We start from the raw sequence: 21,865 nt of genomic DNA on the forward strand, positions 1-21,865 counted from the left end.
TTCTTCCATGGTTTTCCTCCTCTCCCTGTGAGGAATGCTCTGTGCAGACACTGGTCCTCACGCACAGTGGAGCCAGATCGCATGTTGCAGAAGTACCTTCATCCTCAGCACGGCTTTCTTCAGCAGGCTAACTTTGGTGAAGGTTTCCCATCCAAAGACTGAGTTAACTTGGCCTTGCTTGCTGTAAAAAATCTTGCAATATCACTGTATGTCCCAGTCTCCAAGCATGAAGCTCTAAGGTTGAGGCTGGGCTGGAAGAAAACAGATTTTTTTTTCTCTAATTGTAATAGTGCGGGAATGTCTGCTTAGCTGAAAAATGTTCAGCTACCTATCTATAAGATGTAAAAAGAAATTAAACCAAATATAAAAAGGGAGTGAAAAATGTTTGATAGTTATTGACTATCCTAGCACAGTACTGTGGTGTGATATTTCTGGGATTTTACTTATATATAGCTTATCATTCCTGACATTTCAGTAAGATGAAAATAACCCAAAGTCAAATCATGGAACTGGCACTAAGAGCATTAACAGATAAAACAGGTGTTAAAAGGTGCTGAAGAAAAGCTGTGTAACATAAGCTCTGTATTCAGCTCACCTTAGCACGCTGATTCACTGTGAAAGGTAGGATGCGGAGACTGATCTATAAAGCAAATTCAAAAAAAGTGTGCCCTTTACTTTGGCTGTGCTGTGCTACAAAAAAATCTTCCTCTCCCAGATATGTTTTTCTGAAAAAAAAAAAAAAATCTCAAATACGAACACTAGAATGTATCCTATTCTTGTTTCCTTGCATAACTGAGATTTGGATACTGGAAAAAAAGTGTTGTCTTCCCTATTTATTTATTTCTGGTCCATCTTAATATTATCTGATGAGTTTGCACGTTGCAGTCAAAGAGGTAAAAGCAACTCATGTAGACATCTGTGAGCTAAATTTTAATGAGAAAAACACTTCATCTGCAGGGAAGGGGGGAAAAACTGTGCCTTTGCACAAACAGAATCATTAGCAACATAAAAGATCATTTCAGTATAACTAATGCGACTGCAGGGAAGTTATGCCAGTTTTTATTAGTCATGAGTTCTCCTCATTTTCCTGTAAATTATTATTTCTGCAGCCAATTGTGACAAATTAGGGAAGTTACATATTTGGTACTTGAAAAATTATGGATGTTCAAACTATCTGTTTTCTTGTTTGCTAAGTCTGATGTATCCCCTTCCATGCCACCCAAGCACTGCATCAAACCACACACCGATGCCTGGAAAGGGCATTTCTTGCCTGATAGTGATCCTACAGAACCAGGAATTTCCAAAGCCTAAACCTTGATTCCTGCACTAGCTTTTCCTCTCAGAGGACATTCAAACATCCTTTTCTTGTTCCCTTATGTGGAAAATAGTAGCCTTCCTCATTCTTCTGTGCTTATGTATGTTTCTAAGAGATAAATGTCATCTCAAAAAATGCTGTCCATCACTTACCTTCATCGTTCAAGATCTCCTCACCGGGCTAAACAATTTGTGCTGTTCTGGCACCTCCCTGTGTGCCACATCTTCTCACTGACTTTTAAGCAAAATTTCATATGAAACTTAATCACTCTGATAATATCTGCAAGTATCTTAAATAGTCCTACCTCACATTTAGTCATCTTCTATTTGACAGATATATTCCATTAAGTCAACAGACTGCTTGTGTGTAGGAAGCGGTTTGGGTCCTGACCCGGATTCTGTGCTGACTGAACCAATGACAAGATGACTGTTGCTTGCAATAGGCTGTATATGACATGACATCCAGTATTTCCACACCACTGTCCCTGCAGAAAGGATGATGTGCATCTGGTGGCTTTCCAGATAGCTCTTTAAGGCTAGGGATAACCTGTATCTTTTGCGCTTCCTTCCAGGCTTTCCCTGGGCTACTAGGACTCCTTGGCAATGCACGTGACTCTCCTGTTAGGAGCTGTCAGGTCCAGTTTATCATACACAATAGTGATGTGAAGACCCTTACAGACCATCCCCTTTTTAGGACTATAAGTGTTTTCTTGGGAAAAATCAGTTATCTTTGGTTTCTCTGGTTATTTTGGTACAGGACCAAGAGAAGACAAGAGTATCAACCTAAGAGGAGATCTCCTAGTAGCCATACAGATTTTTCAGGCTTTCAGGGATGTAGCATGTTCTTGTCTCAGCCACTTAATGGCCCAGTCGGTACCATCGCTAACTTGCCATCTGGTAACATCACTAACCTGCCCTCCCTTATGCCTAGGAGCTTTATGAGAAGAATAAATTCACTGGTAGGCATTCAGCCAGCAACCAGACATGACCTTGTATTAACCTAATGGCAGCTCTGTAAGCAGATTCCAACTTGCTGGGAACAGCACAGACAAGTGTACTTTGGAGAGAACATGGAGGATCACTTGTAATCTCTTGAGTTCTCCTGACAGAGCCCATAAACAGTCTGTGGGACCTCTGATTCTCTTGAGACATGTAAGCCTCCTGAAACCTTTAACATGATACTCTGAAAAGGCGAAGATAGTATTTCTTTACTTTGAAAATAAAAGCACAACTTCAATTGACTTAATGAATCTCAGTTGTTGGGGTAGGATCACCACAAGCCACAAAACCAAGCCTTGCTTTCTGTGGCAATGTAAAGATGAGATGGGTGACTCACGAGGCTGTTTTCTTTCTGTGTAGTTCCTTGTTTATAGTAATGATGCTGCAAACAATAAACAAGTAAGCTCTGAATTAACATCGCCAAAGTGGGGAGGAGTTTTGGCTCAGGCTCAGTAAAGAGCGTTTCACACAGTGTAGCGTGGATGTTTCCAGAGGGCAATGCTAGACTTTCCCATCTAGTGCTTCTTAATTTCCTGGCACAATAATTCACAGGACAATGGCAGTGCGGCATTTAACCTGAAGATGGGAATTTTTCCGCTGTATCTGGATCATTGGGTGGTATGAGCTACATGTTTGGTTGCTTCCTCCCCACTCATTCTTCATGGGTGGACAGGACAGACATAAAACCTGCTATGGTCCCACAGAATCAACCCAGAGCTAGAAAGCAGGTGCTCCCAAGCATGTGGAGATGGAGTACTTGAAGTAAGATGAGGCTGTGTAAGGAAATTCTGGAAGAAATGTGTATCTGTTTGTTAAACGATGTGCACTTGGTGGGGCTGCTACATTCATAACGGTGCTCGTTGATGGGGGCATATGCTAGGAGTATAAATTATGACCTAAGAGGGCTACAACTCTAATAGCAAAAAGTCAGCCCAAAATAAGTATACATTGAATCTCATTTGATTAACCCAGTATATAAACCTAAAATAACTACAAGCAAACAAGTAGATTGATTCTGGATTCCCTAACATTGCTAAAACCAAAGCCTTACCTGCATATACTAACAGCTTGTACTAAATGTACATTTAACTATATAGTATAGTTAGTATAATCACTTACCTGTACACATAATTGTATAGCCTAAACATTGCATTCCTATTTTTCCCTATCTTTAAAATATATCCCATCAATAGAAAGGTTTAATCACTTGCTGAATGCAAAATACCGAATGTCTGATGTTCTCACTTAATGGTTTGAACTATCTCACCCCGTAGCGTATCAGTTCTCATTGTCTATTAGTAAATGAAGTGCCATTTGTGTCAGAGACCTATAATGGCTTAGGTTAATGCAATCACCTCTAAGAAGAGCTACCCTTGAAGCCTGCTGAGACATTTTAAGAGGCAGAATGCAACCACAGCAATGCCACATGAGCAAAAAACATTGTGGAAATTGTGGTAAATGACAGGTCTCTTTCACTTCTTGTATTGTAGGAAATAGTAAAGAAACAATTTGAGTGCTTTAGGAACACTATGCATTGGGAGCTTTAAGTAGTCTCCTGTGAATACTGATTCTGATTATGAACCTCGGTAGTTCTTCCATTTGACAGAGTTACTATAGTCTGGCTGACACATTAATGATATATTGGAGGGATGGGAGAATTATGTTGTCATTAGACTCAAATGGAATATTTTCTCACTGCAAACTTTAAGAACTTGTTAAATTTTAAAGCATACTCTATCCAAAGGTACCTACAATTTTTTTTTTTCCAAATGTATTTCTTGAAGATTGATTTAGGGCTTTCTTGTCTCTTGTGGTTGAAGGAGGTTTATTGCCATTATCTATTTGCATTATGATCTTGTAATAATCTGATTTGTATTTAAAAAATATATTCTGAGAGGGCTTATTGCGATAACTGTAAACGGGGATTATTTATCCATTGCATATAAACATTTAAAGTTTATATTTTTCTTTACATATTCATTATCTCAAGAGAAAGACAGAACATTGTGGTTCTGAAGGGAAACAAATGGACGTCAGGGAATTGCAACACATTCTGCAGTTGCCCAGAGGAGGGAGCAACGCAGCCTTTCCGGCTGGTGAGATCAACGTTTCAGCCCAGATGGAAACGTAATAGCTATGCTGTCAATCTGCTTTTGCGCCATTAAACCTTGATTAATCCAATAAGAAGAACAATAGGTTATACTTTACTCTGCTTTAAATGAGGAAAACCCTTATGAATTCAGTAGGGATGCGTAAGTATTAAAGACAGTAGAAGCACACCCAAACTTATAGCTAAAAATTGGATAGTGCGCTGGGGATTCCCGACTCCCCCTGTGTTGAAGCAAAGCTTAAGAAAAGAATTTGCATGCGGTAGGAGCTTTATGTATTGTGGGTTGTAAATAGAACACCAAGAACATTAGTAAGATTTAAAATCAGGCACAAGTACAAAGCAGAAAAAACACAGCCTTTTCTGCAGCTGTGTCTTAGCTTCCAGGCAACATAAAGATAATGAGCAAGTTCTGTGAGTATCTATATACTATACCCAAGAGAATAACGCCGGTATAGCACGGAGAGAAAAGCTTTTAAAACTGCAATCTACTCCTGTTTCTAAATGGGTAAGAAGAAAAGCCGGTGGATCAGAATTACCATTACCAGAACTTCATGTCGATGTCAAAATTCACATTGCCTATTAACACTGTTGCTCTTTGGTCATAATTAATAACAAGGAGGACAAAATTGCATTACACAAAAATGAAGGAAATATTATGACTGTGTAAGGAAGGAGCTGGCTGCGGGGTAGGATAAAAGAAAAGAAAAAACGGAACTGGGGAAGGGGAAAAGCATCAATATTTGAAAGTAATTAAATGTTATCTACTGTTCTAGTATTTCTTTGGCTGTCATTGCGTATATCTTTAAAGACGCAGAAAACTGGGAATATCATGTATTTTTGTTACCTACATATGTTAATAACTCTGCCTATAGAAATCAGGACTACACTAAATCAGTTTTTCTATTGCTAACTCCTTTGGGTTCCAAGCAGTCACTTTGGTTGCTACCTACAGTCAGTGTTGTCTGTTCAGGAGCAGAAAAAGTAGCAGAGATCTTTCTTCCATATACAGTAGGTGTGTGCTTGAAGAAGGCTGGCTACAGCTAGAGTAAATTCTCTCATTTTCTTCTGAAGACATATATCTAAGTGATACCAATATAGAAGTACTGCAGAATCAATAGGCTTGCTGGGAAATGGCAGATGTGTAGCTAGGCTCAAGAGCTAACTCCTCACCAGTGGAAGTCTGGCAGGGACAATATTGGCTTGAGGCTCCTGCACCCAAAGCAGCCCTAATCCTGTTGGATGCTCTCTTGTGTTTTAATGTTCTGGATCCCATGGCTTCTGCCTGGGCTGCTCTGCAGCTTAAGAACTATCTCATTTACCTCCTTTATTCATTTCATCCTGGCACTCTTGTCATCCCCAGAGCTCACTCTCCTCCTTGGCATTTCACCCTGTTACCTATTCAAAACCACTGAGCCTGTGGCTAGCACGGCACCCCTGGCAGATTGCTGCCACTTTAGCCACTTACTAGCCATATGGCCCCGGTCAAATCTCTGGTGACAATCCCCCAGACTAGCAGAAGCAACAGTATTTTGATCTGCTGAAATGCTGTTATGAAATAGTATGAAAATGAGACGTGGTGCTGACAATGGCTTGGTCCTGTGAACTATGTTGATTTCGGTAAAACTGTATGTTTTCAGCAAGACACCATTCCAAAAAAAAAAAAAAAAAAAACCAAAACTAAAAACAAACACTTGGCTTGTTCTTTCTTTCATCTTAAATGGTAAAGGGCAAGAGTATTTTTAGACCCACTTCTCTTCTAAGCATGCTCAAAGGCTGTTTGAACTGATCACTTAATATAATTGTCTCTCTTTGGTCTGCATCAGGGAAGGGGGTGGGAGGATAACGGTCACATCTGCAGGTGATAAGACATACAGTAATGTATTTCAGAAAAACTCAACCAGCTTCAGCATAGAAGGGCTATGATACACACTAAGAACCTTGTCTTTCTACTTTAGTATTCAATCTCATAGCACTTTATACTTAATTTCAAAGAGTTTATTTGCATCCCTGCTGAAATACTGCTTCCTTTCCAGTCTAATAACTAATGTTACGCATCCTAGTTTCTCAGTAGTCCTTGGCCATGCTGTTTTCCCTGTCTATGAAGCATTGTTAGAGCAAATGGAGACGCAGCAGCTGTTTGCATCAATAAGGCTAATGAAATGCAGAACACATTTGCATATCCAGGTATTTCACCAATCTCCACAGCACACAGAAGGCCAAATTCAGCCAAGTGTAGCTTTCAGCAAGTATCCAAAACACACAAGGAAGTCTGTTTCCTGGTGTAAACATGGTTGCGTTTATACACTAAACATGAGCTGACTGTAGGCAGAGCACAGGTGGGTGTAGACTGTTGTAGTAGCAAATCTGGCATGCATTGAAAATGTGGTGGATCTGTAAAAGTTGCCATTAAGTACCGCGTCAATATAAAGATATTGGTAGCAAGAAAGACTGACAGTGAAAGAAATGACGAAGCAGCCCTTTCCTAACCCTTCACCCAATTTAATTTATACAATCTGCCATGGTCTCAGCTTTAAGCCTGGATTAAAGCCCCAGATTCAAGGCTGGGATAAACAGAATTCCACGGGATGTGTGCCCATTCACACAGAGTTGGTTCACCGTAGAATAATGATGTGCCTTTCCACTGATAATTTTACCACTTGAATGCCAAGTTACAGTCCAGAGACACTTGCTTAATATTCCTGCTTCACTTGGTGTAAAACTGGCACCTCCAAGAGCTCCTCTGCTCTGGCCTGTTTGGTGTATCATTGCAAGCTTTCAAAAAAAAGGACTGCCTTCAGCGTTTTGCCTGGATCATTTCCCAGTCGTATAGTGCTCCCGAGCAGATGGCTACATCCATCTCCACTACCGCCAGCAGCAACTTCCTTCCTAAGCCCCAAGTGCAGCTAGCAGAGTTGTAGCCATCCTGTGCACGTACTGCTGAGACACTGACGTCAGCGGGAGCCTACACAGCCGTATGGCTCTGCCTGCGTCAGTCAGAGGTGGTGAGGATCAGTGATTAATAAATAGCAGGCAATGAGGAGTACCAACATTGAGGCTCAATCTATTGGAACCATTTGGCTTTGGATGGTTTTACTTATTTTTTTAAAAAAGCTTTTCTCAGCCAAGCCCATTACCTCCTACGTTCTTTCCTCTTTGGCCTAAATTTCATGGGTTCAGTTTGCATGGTTGTTCTGCCTAAGTGGGGCAGCTGCATCCAGTGCATTTTTGCCTATTCAGGGCTTTTCTTCTTTTCAGTTCAGCCTTTTTCTCCTTCATTTGGCAAGTTATTTCAGGGAAGCACAGATGTAAGGGAATCTTTGCTTGTTTATTTTATGTACATGACAGAGCACTTATATAATTTCTGAACATTTACTTGCTCACTGATCCTATAGAAGATAACTGCACCTGACATTTTACACTTCCCTGCTAGTTGGGTTTCTGGAAAAACTTTTGAGAGCATGAACATGAAAATGACAGGAGCAATCCCTGTGGTTCTTTTCTGCTTCAGCTCTCTGCAGTAAAAGAACATCCTGCACTGCTTTGTTTTTCAGGTTGATGGCTTCCTGACACTTCTTTTTGGCCTGGCTAGTATTAATACCCTTACAGTAATCAGCGTGACTCGCTACATCAAGGGCTGCCATCCTGAAAGAGGTAAGGAATAAAGGCAAGTCCTGTTCTGCCTTCACTGAACCTGGTCAAATCTGTATTTCTTTCAGTCACGGGCTATATCAAATATAAATTAGATATAATGGAAACCAAAACGTAATGCACTCATTGACATTACAAACATGTTTGCATAGAATCTTTCAAAGGTAACCCTAATAAGAGCAAAATTATTACTAGTACGCTTTGGTCACCATGGGTTATATTCACCCTTGTGCCAAAGATACCACAGGTCCTGCTGACCCCTCTATATTCTTCAAAATGCAACTTAAACGACTTCTAAGTGATACATACATTGTTGTCTGGATCTCACTGTAAACAACAAATTTCATATTCTGTGAGATTATGTTTGGGAAGAGTCCAGTTGTTGATAAGATCCTTGGTTTGGAAGGCTGCCCTACCTACAAACATTTTTACTCTTCAGGGTGTTTTGCCAGGGTTTGTGCACAGCAGGCATCATGGGCTGCTTTAGATAGCGCTGGGAACATTCAGTCTGCGCATCCTGCCTCCACCTTTTGTAGCACTGCGCAGCCTGCCAGCCCCACATACCTCTCTGGCCTCTCCTCAGCTGACAGTTTCACACCATGGGAGATGAAAACTACTCCTACCACCCCCAGAACTGACCGTGACTCAACTCTACCCAGACAATGCCTGTCTCCCACCTCTCTCCCAGATCTGCAAAGCATCATCACCACAACCTCACACCCACACTTCTTCCTTTTCTCGTGCTCTGTTGATCTGTAACCTGAATATCTCAAACCACCACTGTTCATTACTCTCTCCAGTGCTAGAAACCTTTTACTAACCACTCCTGGTTTTTTTCAATTTCATTTTTTTATTAAGCTTCGGTATAAATGCCTCTGTAAAGACATATGAGTGTCCTGCTGTGCAAATCTGGTCTGAAATCTTTTACGTGTTTCCTGCCCTGTGAAGCCCTCATTAGCAAATCTGTATGAACATGCCATCATCTACCCCTTTTTGTATCACCACACTCACCCGAGGAGCGGAAACCTTTCCTTACCATTCATCCTGGACCTCCTGAAAACCCTGGATTCCACTGAAAGCCTTATGCTTTATACCTACACCTTCTATAAATCCTCCTTAGTCTTCCTTTCACCTATCCTTAGATAGTGCATTATCAATTTTCATGCCTTTGTAATGACTGGTTTACACCATCTTTTGGGCAGGAACCTATTAATACCTGCAGGTGAAGCATGCATAAATACCCTGGAGTCATCATATGAGTTTTTCTCTCTAATAGCATGAAGGGAAAGAACTTCTGCAGGGAGGTCTTTTTTCCACAGGAAGTTCTTCCATAGTTTGTTGTAATGATAGACTAATTGAAATTAATTTTCAGCACAAACTGCTGTTGGAGCTGCTAGAATTTGGCTGTGACATATTCTACATCTTACATTCATTGTGTATTATGAAGTCATACTTAAAACACATTTCTCTTTTGCAAGACTGCATCACGTGTTCATCTGAGGGTGTACACCATTTATGTTTGCGTCTTGAGGAAATCAGAACGAGTAGCCAGTATAACTTTACAGAAATGCTGGGGAACAGAAACTGGTGGATGCATGGATATTTCCTACGTAAATAAAGAAATAACCACTATGTATGGCAACAGCAAGACAGATTACATAATTTGTATTGAATGGCTAATGTAGTTTGAGCATCTAATGTGTTTTCTCCTTTTTAACAGGGAAAACCTTCAAATTGATAAGAAAATCCTCTTAATTTAGATTTATCTTGGTTTTTTTCTACATAAAAATGGAAAACTAGCTGTCTTCTACTCGTTGCAAAATTGCAAAACCTAAGTCTAATGTAGAACTTGCTAATTCTGCAGTGCTCAATAGACACATTGTCTCCCGCTCAAAAGCCATTCGTTTCCACTGTTCACAAATGGTCCTGAACACAAGCCCGACCAATGCTTTCAAATTTAAGCTTTTCTTAGGAATATGCAGGGGGGTTTCTTAATATTTTTTAAAATAGCTGTGTTTTCCTTATCAGCTGTTGGTACAGGAGTGCATTTAGATTTCAGAGGTATGTCTGCCTTTCTAGATACTGTTTGCTGACTAAACCATGCCATTGCAGGTCACTGCATCAGCAACAGCAGCATGACAGTGGCTCTGGTCCTCATCTGGATAGCAGCTTTCTTCTGGTCAGCAGCTCCATTACTTGGCTGGGGCAGTTATACAGGTAACAGGTAGCTTTCAGTTGTACTTATCTGGCACCTCTCCACTTAACTGAACAAAGATACTTGCCTGCCTTTCTTGCTGTTTATGATAAACCAGACTGATTACCAGTGGAACTGAGAAAATCATTCACCATGCATGACGTACGCTCAGAGCGTTGCCTGCTTTGGTATCAGCTATAAAGAGATTTTATGGAAGATATCCCAGGAAAGTCTTGGACGAAGTGCATATTATTTATGAAAAAAGAGAGGCCAGAAATATTTGGCATGGCTAAGCAATGAGATAAAGGAAACTATCAAAAGACATACTTCAAAACCTGTCAAGATTAGGAAGCTAGAAAAGAACACAAGTTACAGCAAGTTAAACTTGAAACTATAATAAGGCAAGCCAGAAAGATTTGGTGAAACAGTTCATTGAAAATATGAAAACTAACATAGCAGGAGAAGAAAAAGATGTCAGAAAGTTTGCAAGTCCAAGAAGCGATTTGGGTGCAAGATAAGGCCATAGCAAAAAAAAAAAAAAAAGGAGGGGGGAAAAAATCTGAGTAGTGAACACTGAGGTAATTCGATGGCTAAGGGATATTCCCATACCAGAAAATTTCTTCAAGGGGATAAGTTGGAGAAATTGGCTCAAGTCTCTAAAAATTCAACAAAATGGTAATGCTATAGAAGTCCTAGCAACTGAAATCATGTGACTGAATTTGTCCAGCAGTTACCTGCCTGGATCCTGTAGGCACTTGCATCCTTTGAGAAGTCATGAAATCTATGAAGCTTCTTAAAGCAGCTATGTGAACATAGCCTCTTACTTACTAAATACATAAGCTTTGAGGTATCCCTGGACTCCTGAAGTACGGGTGTGAGAAAAACTTCCATTTCTATGATTGGTTAAATCTTCTATCCTTCCCAAACCAAAACGTTACCAAGATATACGGCTCAATTGTAGAATCATAAAATCATTTAGATTGGAAAAGACTTTTAAGATCATTGAGTTCAACTGTTAACCTAACACTGCCAAGTCTGCCACTAAACCACATCCCTAAGTGCCGCAACTACAGGTCTTTTAAACACCCCGAGGGAAGGTGACTCCACCACCTCCCCGCGCAGCCCATTCCAGCGCCTGACCACCCTTTCAGGGAAGAACTTTTTCCTACCATCCCATCCAAACCTCCCCTGGGGCAGCTTGAGGCCGTTCCCTCCTGTCCTGTCCCCCATCACCTGGGAGAAGGGACCGACCCCCCTGCCCACAGCCCCTGCCAGGAGCTGCAGAGAGCGATAAGGTCCCCCCTGAGCCGCCCCCTCTCCAGGCCAACCCCCCCCAGGTCCCTCAGCCGCCCCCCGTGAGCCTGGTGCTCCAGCCCCGTCTCCAGTCCCGCTGCCTGTCTCATCAATACCACTTCTAGGAGCACTTTTCCCTACTGCAAATCCCGGTGGTTTCAGGTTCCTGGAGTATCTGACTCACAGCACGTTTCCACTGAGGACACCCACGGAGGTGTGGGAGCCCAGCAATGGCAAGTCCAGCAGTGGAGCAAGTGGCCCACAGCATATCACACCTGGCCACCTTGGGTGTCTCACTTCTGCACAGCAGGGGTCCCCAGGACTCCGCTGATTTTTAGAAATGCCACTTGCCAGTGTCTCTACAGAAGGGGAGGAACACAGCTCTGAATTCTGACTTGCAGAAAATGGACAGGTTTTTTTTCTTTTATGTCACCTGGAGGCTGCTTTCATTTTTCAGTCAAAAGCTTTCACAAACCAGAAATCTGAAATTAAACCAGACTTCATGGTTATCTTTCAAATCTTGAGGACTACTGATGAAAAAGGCAAAGGAGACAAAAACATATTTCTATTACTGAACACAACCAGACAGCAACACCTAGAGGTTTTGGTGATGGAAATACCAAGCTCTTTCTGATGAGACTCATAAAAGAGATTTAATCTTTTGCTCCTTTAAATTCATCCTGTCTAAACCTCCTGTTACCTGTGAGGAATTAAGGGATTAATTTTTTCCTTCAGAATTATCACTGGATTTCAGGGAGAGATCTATGTTGCTAAATCATGCAGGCTTCACCTGTGTTGTATCTCCAGGACTTGTTAATGCTTGACTTTACATAATTTTGGTTCATGCTTCATTTATTTGTAAACCAATTTTCTGCCATAGCTGTCAGAAAAAAACAGCTTTTTTTCCACTTACAAAGAAAAATCAACAATCCACAATCTACAGAACACCTGTAATGCTATCAGACTCTACTTTTCTAGGCGCATTGGCAAATACATCAGAGGGTCTAAAGTCAACTGTTATTCATAGAAATGTTTAAGCAGAGACGGCACCTTATTCCCACCACCTTTCCCTTAAGCACTGGATCAGTCAGTGTCCTTTCATAAATTCCACTAGCTGCAGACCCTGCAGTCTGCCTGACTTCATTTTTAAGAGCCTGCAGCTCCTTTGTAGTTGCAGAAGTGTACGCTTCCCATGTAGCAAAATGATCTCATATCTTTCTATTTATGTTACATCTTCCCCTAATCTTTATCATTAGCTATATCAGTGTGCTTTCCTGGCTGTCACTACAGCCAAAATTTCATTGCCTTTTTGTTTATATTAAAAAAAAAAAATCTCAAAATTTTTACTTCCTACTTCGCTATGTAAATAATGACTTTTTACATTTGAGGTATTGTGTCTTTACAATCGCTTGTTATGCTGTTACCATGTTCATCTTAGGAAGTTACTACATAGAAGATTATGACAAATAAGAGTCGGTAGCACTCAAGAATATCAAACCTACTGAATTATTACCTTTTTTTTCTTTTCTAATGAAGTACCACAATTTCCCATCCTGAAACAACAGTTTGTGCATTATGGATTTGTATTTGAGATCTAAACCGGATAGAATGATAGTACACATTAAAAGTTGTTATGGTCTAGCTAGTCTTGAAAATGGTTTATGTAGGAAACTGTGTCACAGCTCATTAAATCAGAAAGATCAATCCATTCTTTAGTGCTGAAAAGAAGAAAAATACAGCATTTCAACTGGTAAATTAATTGCTCAAAAGCAAATACATGTTCTAAAAATGCTAACCAATTTACTTTTGCTTTCCAGATCGCATGTATGGCACATGTGAGATAGACTGGGCAAAAGCCAACTTCTCTACAATCTACAAGTCCTACATTGTCTCCATTTTTATCTGCTGTTTTTTCCTACCTGTCACAGTCATGGTCTTTTCATATGTGTCAATTATCAACACTGTCAAGCTAAGCCATGCGTTAACAGGACTTGGTGATCCCACAGACAGACAGAGGAGAATAGAGAGGAATGTCACCAGGGTGAGTTTGGGTTTCATGCTGGGTGGGATTTATCTCAATGAAACCTGTCTTTCCAAAAACTGCTCTCAACTAGAACAGAAGAGAGCAAAACCAATCACTTGCATTTCATTTCTCTATAATCTCTAGTGGCAGAGTCTGAACTCAGTGAAGAATATGAGGTTTGTTTAAAACCCCTACCCCATCAGCTGGCTAATATTGATGCTACATCACATGTGAAAAAGAATCTAAATGTATTGGAATAGGTTATAAAACACAAACCCAGAAATTTGGTTTGCATACGCTCTTTTCTTTCAGAAGTTACATTACTTCTGAGCATACACAGAAACTACAGTGAAGCTTTCAATTTACTTATCGTTGACTTAAGTCTGCCCGAAACTTTCTGAATTCATAAAAACATACAGAGGACTGTAGCTATTTTCATTCCATTAGATGAGGCATTGCTCAAGCACACCACCATGCCAAAAGTTGATATATAGCTTCTAGGTCTGCCTGGCTCCATCAAAGCAAACCTTTTGCTTGCCTGTATTCTCCTGTGAGCCATACCCTCAGGACAACCTGCATGTTGTCCTTCCAGCCAAGTGTCCAAGCTACTATTTCCAGCATATTGCTTCCATGATGTAGTCTTCCAGAATAAATCTAAGACTATTCTTCTTCTGTCTTTTAGGTTTCTATCGTCATTTGCACAGCCTTTATTATTGCATGGTCACCATATGCCGTCATCTCTATATGGTCTGCCTATGGTTACGCTGTGCCCAATCTTACCAGCATCCTTGCCAGTTTGTTTGCCAAGTCTGCCAGCTTCTACAATCCCATTATCTACTTTGGAATGAGCTCCAAATTTCGGAGGGACATTTTCGTCTTGTTCCATTGTGCCAAGGAAGTCAAAGACCCTGTGAAGCTCAAACGTTTCAAAAACCTCAAGCAAAAACAACAAGAGCCCTCTCAGAAAGCAGAGAAGTATGCAGGAGAAATGTACCCCGCTCCAAGCCCTGATTCTGGGGTGGGAAGTCCAACCAACACCCCACCTCCAGCAAACAGGGAAGTATATTTTGGTATTTTGGATACGCCATCTAATAACCCTGATATTGAATGTGATAGACTGTAAGTTTTGCAGCCACTTAACACGTGCACCCATTTTATGTTCAGGAAGACCCTCTTCAGATCAGTGCTCAAGTGATTTCCTTATCCCTGGTCTGTTTCTTGCTGTAGCACTGAAGACTATACAACTCAAGCAAATCAGACGGTGAAGTGGTATTTTCCTTCTATTTACGTACAAAACCCTACGAAGCACGTTACAATACAGGCAGCACACCCAGTGCCAGAAATATTCAATTTTCACATGCATGCAGGAAAAAGAAGACTGACTTGTGGAGAGCAGGCATTAGCTACCAAAAATAACTATTATGTTCCCATCCAAATTTTATCAATGAAGGGATCACATTTCCAAATATGTTTTTTGCTCTTCAACAGGCCCAGCCGTAGAGGGTTGGTTTAGCTCTGTGGTGCAGCACAGCCCAGGCTGTAGAAGATGGGCCCTGCCGAGATGGCTGCGGAGCTGCTGCAACCCCAGTGGCTGGGAGCTGGTAGGCAAAGCCACGCGCTCCCTGGGGGGCACCGGGGCTGCCAGGCCCTGGGCATACACAGGTGCGTGTCCCATCGCCTGTGCCTGGCTCTGTGCATCTATGCAAGTGCTAGGAGTCATAGATCTTTGCGTTCTCTGGTCACTGTAGTCTGAACAGTGGCATCATACTTGTCCTCATTGGTCTACAGAATTATTTTTACCTTCCCTGACCTTCCCAGTGAGAAGAGCCTGTGTGTAGCATTCACATTCTAGAAAGCTGGCCTTTAATTTTGCTGATCTGTCTCCAAACTGGTTGTTATTAAGAAGGAGCAAGAGATGTACAGGCACCAAAACCCAAAACGACACTAAGGTTTTAAGACTGCTGATGAAGTGTGGCATCAGAGCTATTTGTAAAGTATAATCCAACACTTCGCTGCTGCTTCTAAAGAAAGTTTTTGTACCTGCCTACACGTAAAAAATGACTTTTAGGTAAACATAACTAAGTAGCAATTAAGGATAGTGATTTCAATAGCTAAGCTGTAGGCTTTAATCAGTAGCAAGACTATCAGATGTTATAATATCCAATTATTCCACCAAGTTTATCTTACAGATTCAAAATGAGGGGGTATAGCTTCATAATTCCTCATCTTGGAAATTAACTACAGACTCTGAGACTTCTGTAAAAAGGCCTCTGTATTAGCTGTGGAAATTGTGGGTTCATTTAGTGCCGTTTGCAAGTTAAACAAGGGGAAAAAAAAGAAGAAAACCACCCTAACAACATTGGTTGCTAACCTCACTGCTATTTATGGCTTTTTGGAATCTCACTGTCCGCATCTGCTAAAATGTAGTTGTTTTGCAACAGTATGCTTTTCCAGATGTGTTTCTTGGGAAAGTTACAAAGAGATCCTGCCTTCATTTCCCCCATTACTCTATTTGTTTTGAGAAAATCACCTCTGTTTTGAAGTTAAAAACAAATAAACATTATAAGCAACAGTAGGGAACTGAGTTTTCATTCATGGCCACAGACCTGAACTACAAGAGCATTCATTTTCGTGGAAAATTTTGAGATATGGGTACTATTTCATTACCATAAATAATTAAAAGCAAATAAGTAAATACTTCGCTTCCAGATAAACACGCCTGTCATAGATGTAGAAATAGATGAAATAATTTCAGGGAAAATCCTGTCACAGCTAGATGAAGCCAGGCTGGGCTAGCCAAAGCTAGCACATAGTTTTGAAAGCTTCTAGGTGTAGCACAAAATCCACCTCGGTAATATTGCTAGACTGAGCCTTCTCACTGCTGAAAGAGCTTGGGTTTTCCTCCAGAGAAAGAAGGGGGCTACACATCCCCATCGGATGTGGTTCCTGGAGGTACCAGCGGCTGCAGCTGTGCCAGACACCTGCCTGTAGAGCCTCCATGGCCAGAGATGCCATGCTAGCTTTTTAATCTGTATTTCTGCTGATTTACAGATAACTAGGGAAAATTCTTGTCCTGCTGCATTGTAGCAATGCTGTTGATCTGCAGGATTCAGACTCTGACATAGAAAAACATGAAAAGGGGAAGGCAGAGCAACAAAGCCATTTCCAAGAGTGCCACTAAACTCCAGCTGAAATCTCTACTAGTTCATACGCCACTGAGCTTGTACAGTGAGGCTAGATTGGGGAGGGGGTGAGGAGGCAGCAGTGAAAATGAGCCAGAATAGGAGCAGAACAGAGGAAAAATGTGAGGAGGAGTAGAATGAGAAAAGCAGGAGAGCAAGGGGCCAGGAGCCAAAGGTTGTATACCTGCTGAAAGACAACTATAAACAGCTACACATAAAAAAGTCTTGACTGGACTGTGACAGACACCCCTCCTGCAAGGCCTGTGGCTACAGTCCTTTGTGGATATAGGGTAATAGCATGAGACTGCATACCCATAGAGCAGAATATCTGGTTTTGCAGGTTACACACGGGAAAAGAGGATGGATGCCTTTGCAGGCACCAACCTGTGCTCCAGGTTCAGGAACAGCAGGAGCACACTTGTCACTGAAGTCACTCAGGTTAAAAAACTTCCAACCCTAAAGCACCAGTGACACCAGCAAGTGGCTGAATTCAGAAAAAAAGTCCAGAATCTCTTACCACCCTAGTGCAGTTAAGGGAATGCACTTCAGCATTTCAAACACGTGAACCAACACAACGCCATTTGTCAAACACTTCACCTGCATCCTGCATTTCCTCCCTTGTCTCCGGTGTCACAAGTGCTCTGACAAGACTGTCCCCAACTGCTGCCCTCCACAGATGGGGTCCAGGGACAAGCAAAGAGCTCAGGAGCTTGAAACAGTCAACAAGGACAGACACAGTCTAGATACACTGACGGAGGATGATGGGGGTTTGTGCTTTCTACTTAGCAAGAATGAAGTACAGTGCAAACAGCATAGAGAATCCTGGAGCAAAATTACTCCTCCCCCTACCCTTGCTGCACCCCACAACCTTGGATTTTATTTTACAGTGGGTAAGTTTTAGCAGCAGAGATGCAAGAAGGCTGTTCTCCTGACTGATACTCCGATGACAAGGATGTTTTCCTGGGAAACCACATCTTTGAATGCTTTCTGTCTGAGACAGTCTTAAAAGGGAGGTCCCACTCGCCTTGGCAAAGCTAAGGGCTACCTGCTTCCAATGCTTTCTCTTTAGAAACACGCTATATTTTTACATTTGTTTCATGCAAAAAGCTAATGGATGTGCCAAAGGCAGGGCCAGATGTCATATCTGTGAGATAGGGCGTCCCATCCTAGTTCTGCCACTTCACCTTGTGTGAAGGCACACAGCAGACAGGTAGCATGAGCTTGCTAATAGGATCTGCTTCTTCCAGTGCCCCTACCAGGGGCCTTTTTCAATGTGTTTTGTACTGAATGGATGAGTGCCAGCCTGCACTAATGAGATCTCATGACTATTGCTGGTATCCAAATGGTGTCTTGTCATGAGGCAAGAGAACAATATTCAGATCTTCCTCCATTTGGCACAGAAATTCTGGCATGTAGGCTCCTTGTGCCTCTCTTGCTTAGCCCCAGATATTACTGTGAGATTTTGTAATTGCTGGGGTTGGTTTCATGTATGACACACTAAAACCAAGTAGCATCATCTGGCAGAAGGCAGTAGGCCAAGCAATTCTACAATTTCCAAACAATGCTGTCAGCATTTGCTGGCTTGTTCCAGCAGGATCTGAGACAGAGGTTAGCCCTCTTTTACCCTAGATGCAAGAAACCCAGCCAAAAAACCTTGCTAGCTGTTCATTATCCATTTTTGAACGCACAGCCCTGTTGCCACGTTAAAGCACTCCAGCAAAAATGACGTGCCTGAGCATAATAAAATGACTCTGCAAAATGCTTGAAGCCCTTAAGCTACCTTTTAAAATATGCCTTTAGGTACTCTACATATTCAAACATTTCCCAGCTGTTTTGATTAGCTATTGATTAGTGTAGTCATTAAAAACTCTCCTGCTGAGTGTACAATTCGTATGTTTACATGTGTACCAAAATCTCATCAGCTATTACTTGATTATTTATTTTCAGTATTATTCATAATTATCAACATATCAGTGTTATACTATAATCACCGCAGTTACTAATCGTGAAGTATACTTACTAATACTCACATCTACAACTTGGCCTTGCAGGTGTATTACCAGCATCCCTGTCACTGACCCAACACTTTCACTTGGGCTACACAGTTTGAACAATCAAGTTAACCCAGGATTACTTCTGTTCAGTTTCTACATTTAAAAATAACCTCCTCTTGGTTGGGGGCCGGGGGGGGGGGGGGGGGGGGGTGTAGTAGTAATCAGTTGTTGATTTATGCCAAGAAAACCTTTTGGGCCCACATTCACCCTGCTGGCATTTTTGCCAAGCTGATATTCCTTTAGGGTGTCAGCACATTGAAATACATAACAATTTCTTAATAGCTTTGACATTTCTGACAGTAGCATGAATAAACTGAGTGTGTAGTTGGAGGGCGCGGGATAGCCTACTGCAGTCCAGTCCCTCTTCTCAGTGCTATTGTGCCTTTTTATCTAATGACTCACGTAGAAGTATTTATTGTAGCAGAGACCAGAAAAAACAAGAAATACCCCTCCACCCTGCTTAAGACAGTGACTTTATTACAGTACGAACTTCTCAGGCTTGCACCCCCTTGCATGCTCTCTCTCCACCCTTATAAATCCTTCATTTTTTGCTGCACAGACTGACAAGGTAGAAGAGATACAGAGTGTGCCCATCCAAGCATGGCCTGTGGTTTGGCACTCCTCAAGAGTGAGAGATGGAGGCAAAATCCCTTCCCGAGGGTAGGGCTGGACAAGAACATAGTTCTGCTGCTGCCCTGGTGAATGCTCTCACCCCAGGCAATAATGAAAAAGGCGCGTAATGCTACCACATCTGTATTTTCAACTATCCCACAGATAAACCAGCCCGGCAAAACAGGTTCTCCTGCAATGCTACGTGTCCCCCTGCCTACCTCTCAAATTGCTGAAGGCTTAGGAGCCTGAACCTTCTCAGTACATCCACAAACTCAAAGGATCTTTGCAAGCACTTCAGGAACTCTGCAGACCAAAGCAAAGGTGCTTGCAGGGTCAAATGGGTCTGTGTCTAGTATGTGGTCTAATTCCTGTCTGCAGCAAAGACTCCATAGTAGCTGGCCCCTAATCCCTTCCTGCACTGATGATCTAGGAACATGGAATGCTACAACACTGTGCAACTGGAAGAGAAAAAGAAAAAAACAAACCTCCAAGGTCTTCATAGCCAGCACATATTCCTGCTTTCTGGGAGACAGCAATTAGGTGATTCCAGATGAAGCAGGCTAAAACATGAAAATAGGACCTTCTTCAGAAGAGTAATGGTACTAATGGATACACATATACACAAGGTCCTGCAAAAAGCTTTGTGCCTGGAAGACTCTCATAAAACTTCATATACCCACACACAGACTAAGAGAGGTAGCTAAATGAGTTGCACTGACTGCAGGAGCGAACAGCAGCCTGTCATCTGGACCTATGTTTTTGTCTACAGCTTTGAATACACAAATGTGTATTTAATACATACTGAAAGCTTGTTTTCTGGGGTGGATTTTTCTTTAAAATCTGTCTATATAACAATAGCTCATCATAAAAGGGAAGAAAGACTGTCCTTCTTGATGTACAGGGGAAGTACAAGAATAAATTTAAGATTCAGATGATGTCCAACTACTACTGCAATAAGAACACAGAACAATAAGAAAATTACTGAATGGAAAGTAATAATCCCATTTCTAATACAAAAACCAGGGCCACACTGAATGATAAAAATAATAATAATAATAAAAAAAAGAACTACCAGCTGTCTGTGCCAATAACCATCATCTTCTGTGCTCATTGAATGAGACAAAAGCCCTTTGGGGACCACAGACACACAGCATTTAATTATGTAATAGGATGTAACCTAGTAAAACGGGAGCGGAAGGACTTACAGAAATCACTGCAATAAATGCCCTCCCTCACCGATATTTGACAGCCTCCAGTAGCCTTTGACACCGCACACCAGCCAGCCTAGCTGCTGGGAAGAAACACCTCTAGAGCAGAGCTGGGCTGGCCCTGGGGGTGCCCACGTGGCTGCGGGCACAGCTGCTGGCTCCAGCGCAAGGTCAGTGCCAGCTGCCTGGGCAGGAGGCACCCGTGTGTCACATCTGCTGCAGTATTTGCAAAAGGAAGTATGAAGTCAAGGATAATGTTTGGCAGCACAAATGAGAGTGCAAGCACCTCTTGGTGATGCGATCTGGCAAAGCCTTACCATACGCTAAAGATAAATTTCAAATGGATTAATATCTTACGGAGAAATGGGAGAAACTTAGTGACCTCAGGGCATGCTTCAAGGCCTTGGTAAACTACTGTATGAAACAAACAAAACTAACTTCTCTGAGAACAAACCAGCCGATCCCTGGGGTAACATGTGGCCTATACATGTATTTAAAGGGAAAGGAAAATGGGCTTTAGCACATCCTTGACTGATACCATGTTTCCTGACAAACCAGCCCTCAGCTTCCTTTGCTGAAAGGCAGTCATGTACAGCAGCGCTGTCATGTGTCCTATTAGAAAAAAAGTCTTTCCAGGCAAGCAACCAGTTCAAGAATTTGAAAGTTTAAGTCATAGCTCTGGAGATGAGACCCGTATCTCCCCACAATTTGGAGGAGATATTACCAGACCATTTCCCATCCTTGGAGTCCTAGCAAGGAAAAACACTTACTTTTGGAAAGCTGATACACTTTATTCTTTGAGAGATGCTATATGTTCTTGGAAATACACATTCTTGGAAAGATAATACACCTTAATGTGATGGCATGGAAAGGGAGTCCAAAGGAGGGAGGGTAGAGCATCATGAAAGTCACTGATCACTGTCTGTCCAAGCACAAGAACACCGTGGCAAGTCAAGAAAAAATCTGATCAGCCATGCAACATAGAAAAGGACAAAATGGGCTACCAGGACAATAAAATTGCGATGCTTCTCTCATATTTCACTTTTTCCTGGGATCACACAATCCAACAGAGGCATGCAAATATCTGCAAGGACCAGAGGTGTAGCGTGGTATATTTGCCCTGCACATTGCTTTTGTGGGTTGGCAGGCTGGGAGTGCAGGTTAGACCCGTGTCTGGGGAACTGTTTCCTATCTAGTGAGCTCCAGTACTGCTTGAACTGGTTATCTT

General features: G+C 41.8%; 1 protein-coding gene across 1 annotated transcript in view; it reads left to right on the forward strand.

Moving 5' to 3' along the window:
- LOC119156292 (opsin-5-like) overlaps positions 1-16,153 on the forward strand; it is a 36,320-nt gene extending 20,167 nt beyond the window's left edge. Inside the window, exons 3-6 of the mRNA XM_037405913.1 lie at positions 7,975-8,074; positions 10,184-10,288; positions 13,376-13,599; positions 14,264-16,153. Coding sequence (XP_037261810.1) covers positions 7,975-8,074; positions 10,184-10,288; positions 13,376-13,599; positions 14,264-14,704 — 870 coding nt within the window. The 3' untranslated portion in view covers positions 14,705-16,153. The remainder of the gene's footprint in view (positions 1-7,974; positions 8,075-10,183; positions 10,289-13,375; positions 13,600-14,263) is intronic.
- The last annotated feature ends 5,712 nt before the right edge of the window (positions 16,154-21,865 follow it).

Source organism: Falco rusticolus, chromosome 12 (assembly GCF_015220075.1).
Source record: "Falco rusticolus isolate bFalRus1 chromosome 12, bFalRus1.pri, whole genome shotgun sequence".
Lineage (NCBI taxonomy): Eukaryota > Metazoa > Chordata > Aves > Falconiformes > Falconidae > Falco > Falco rusticolus.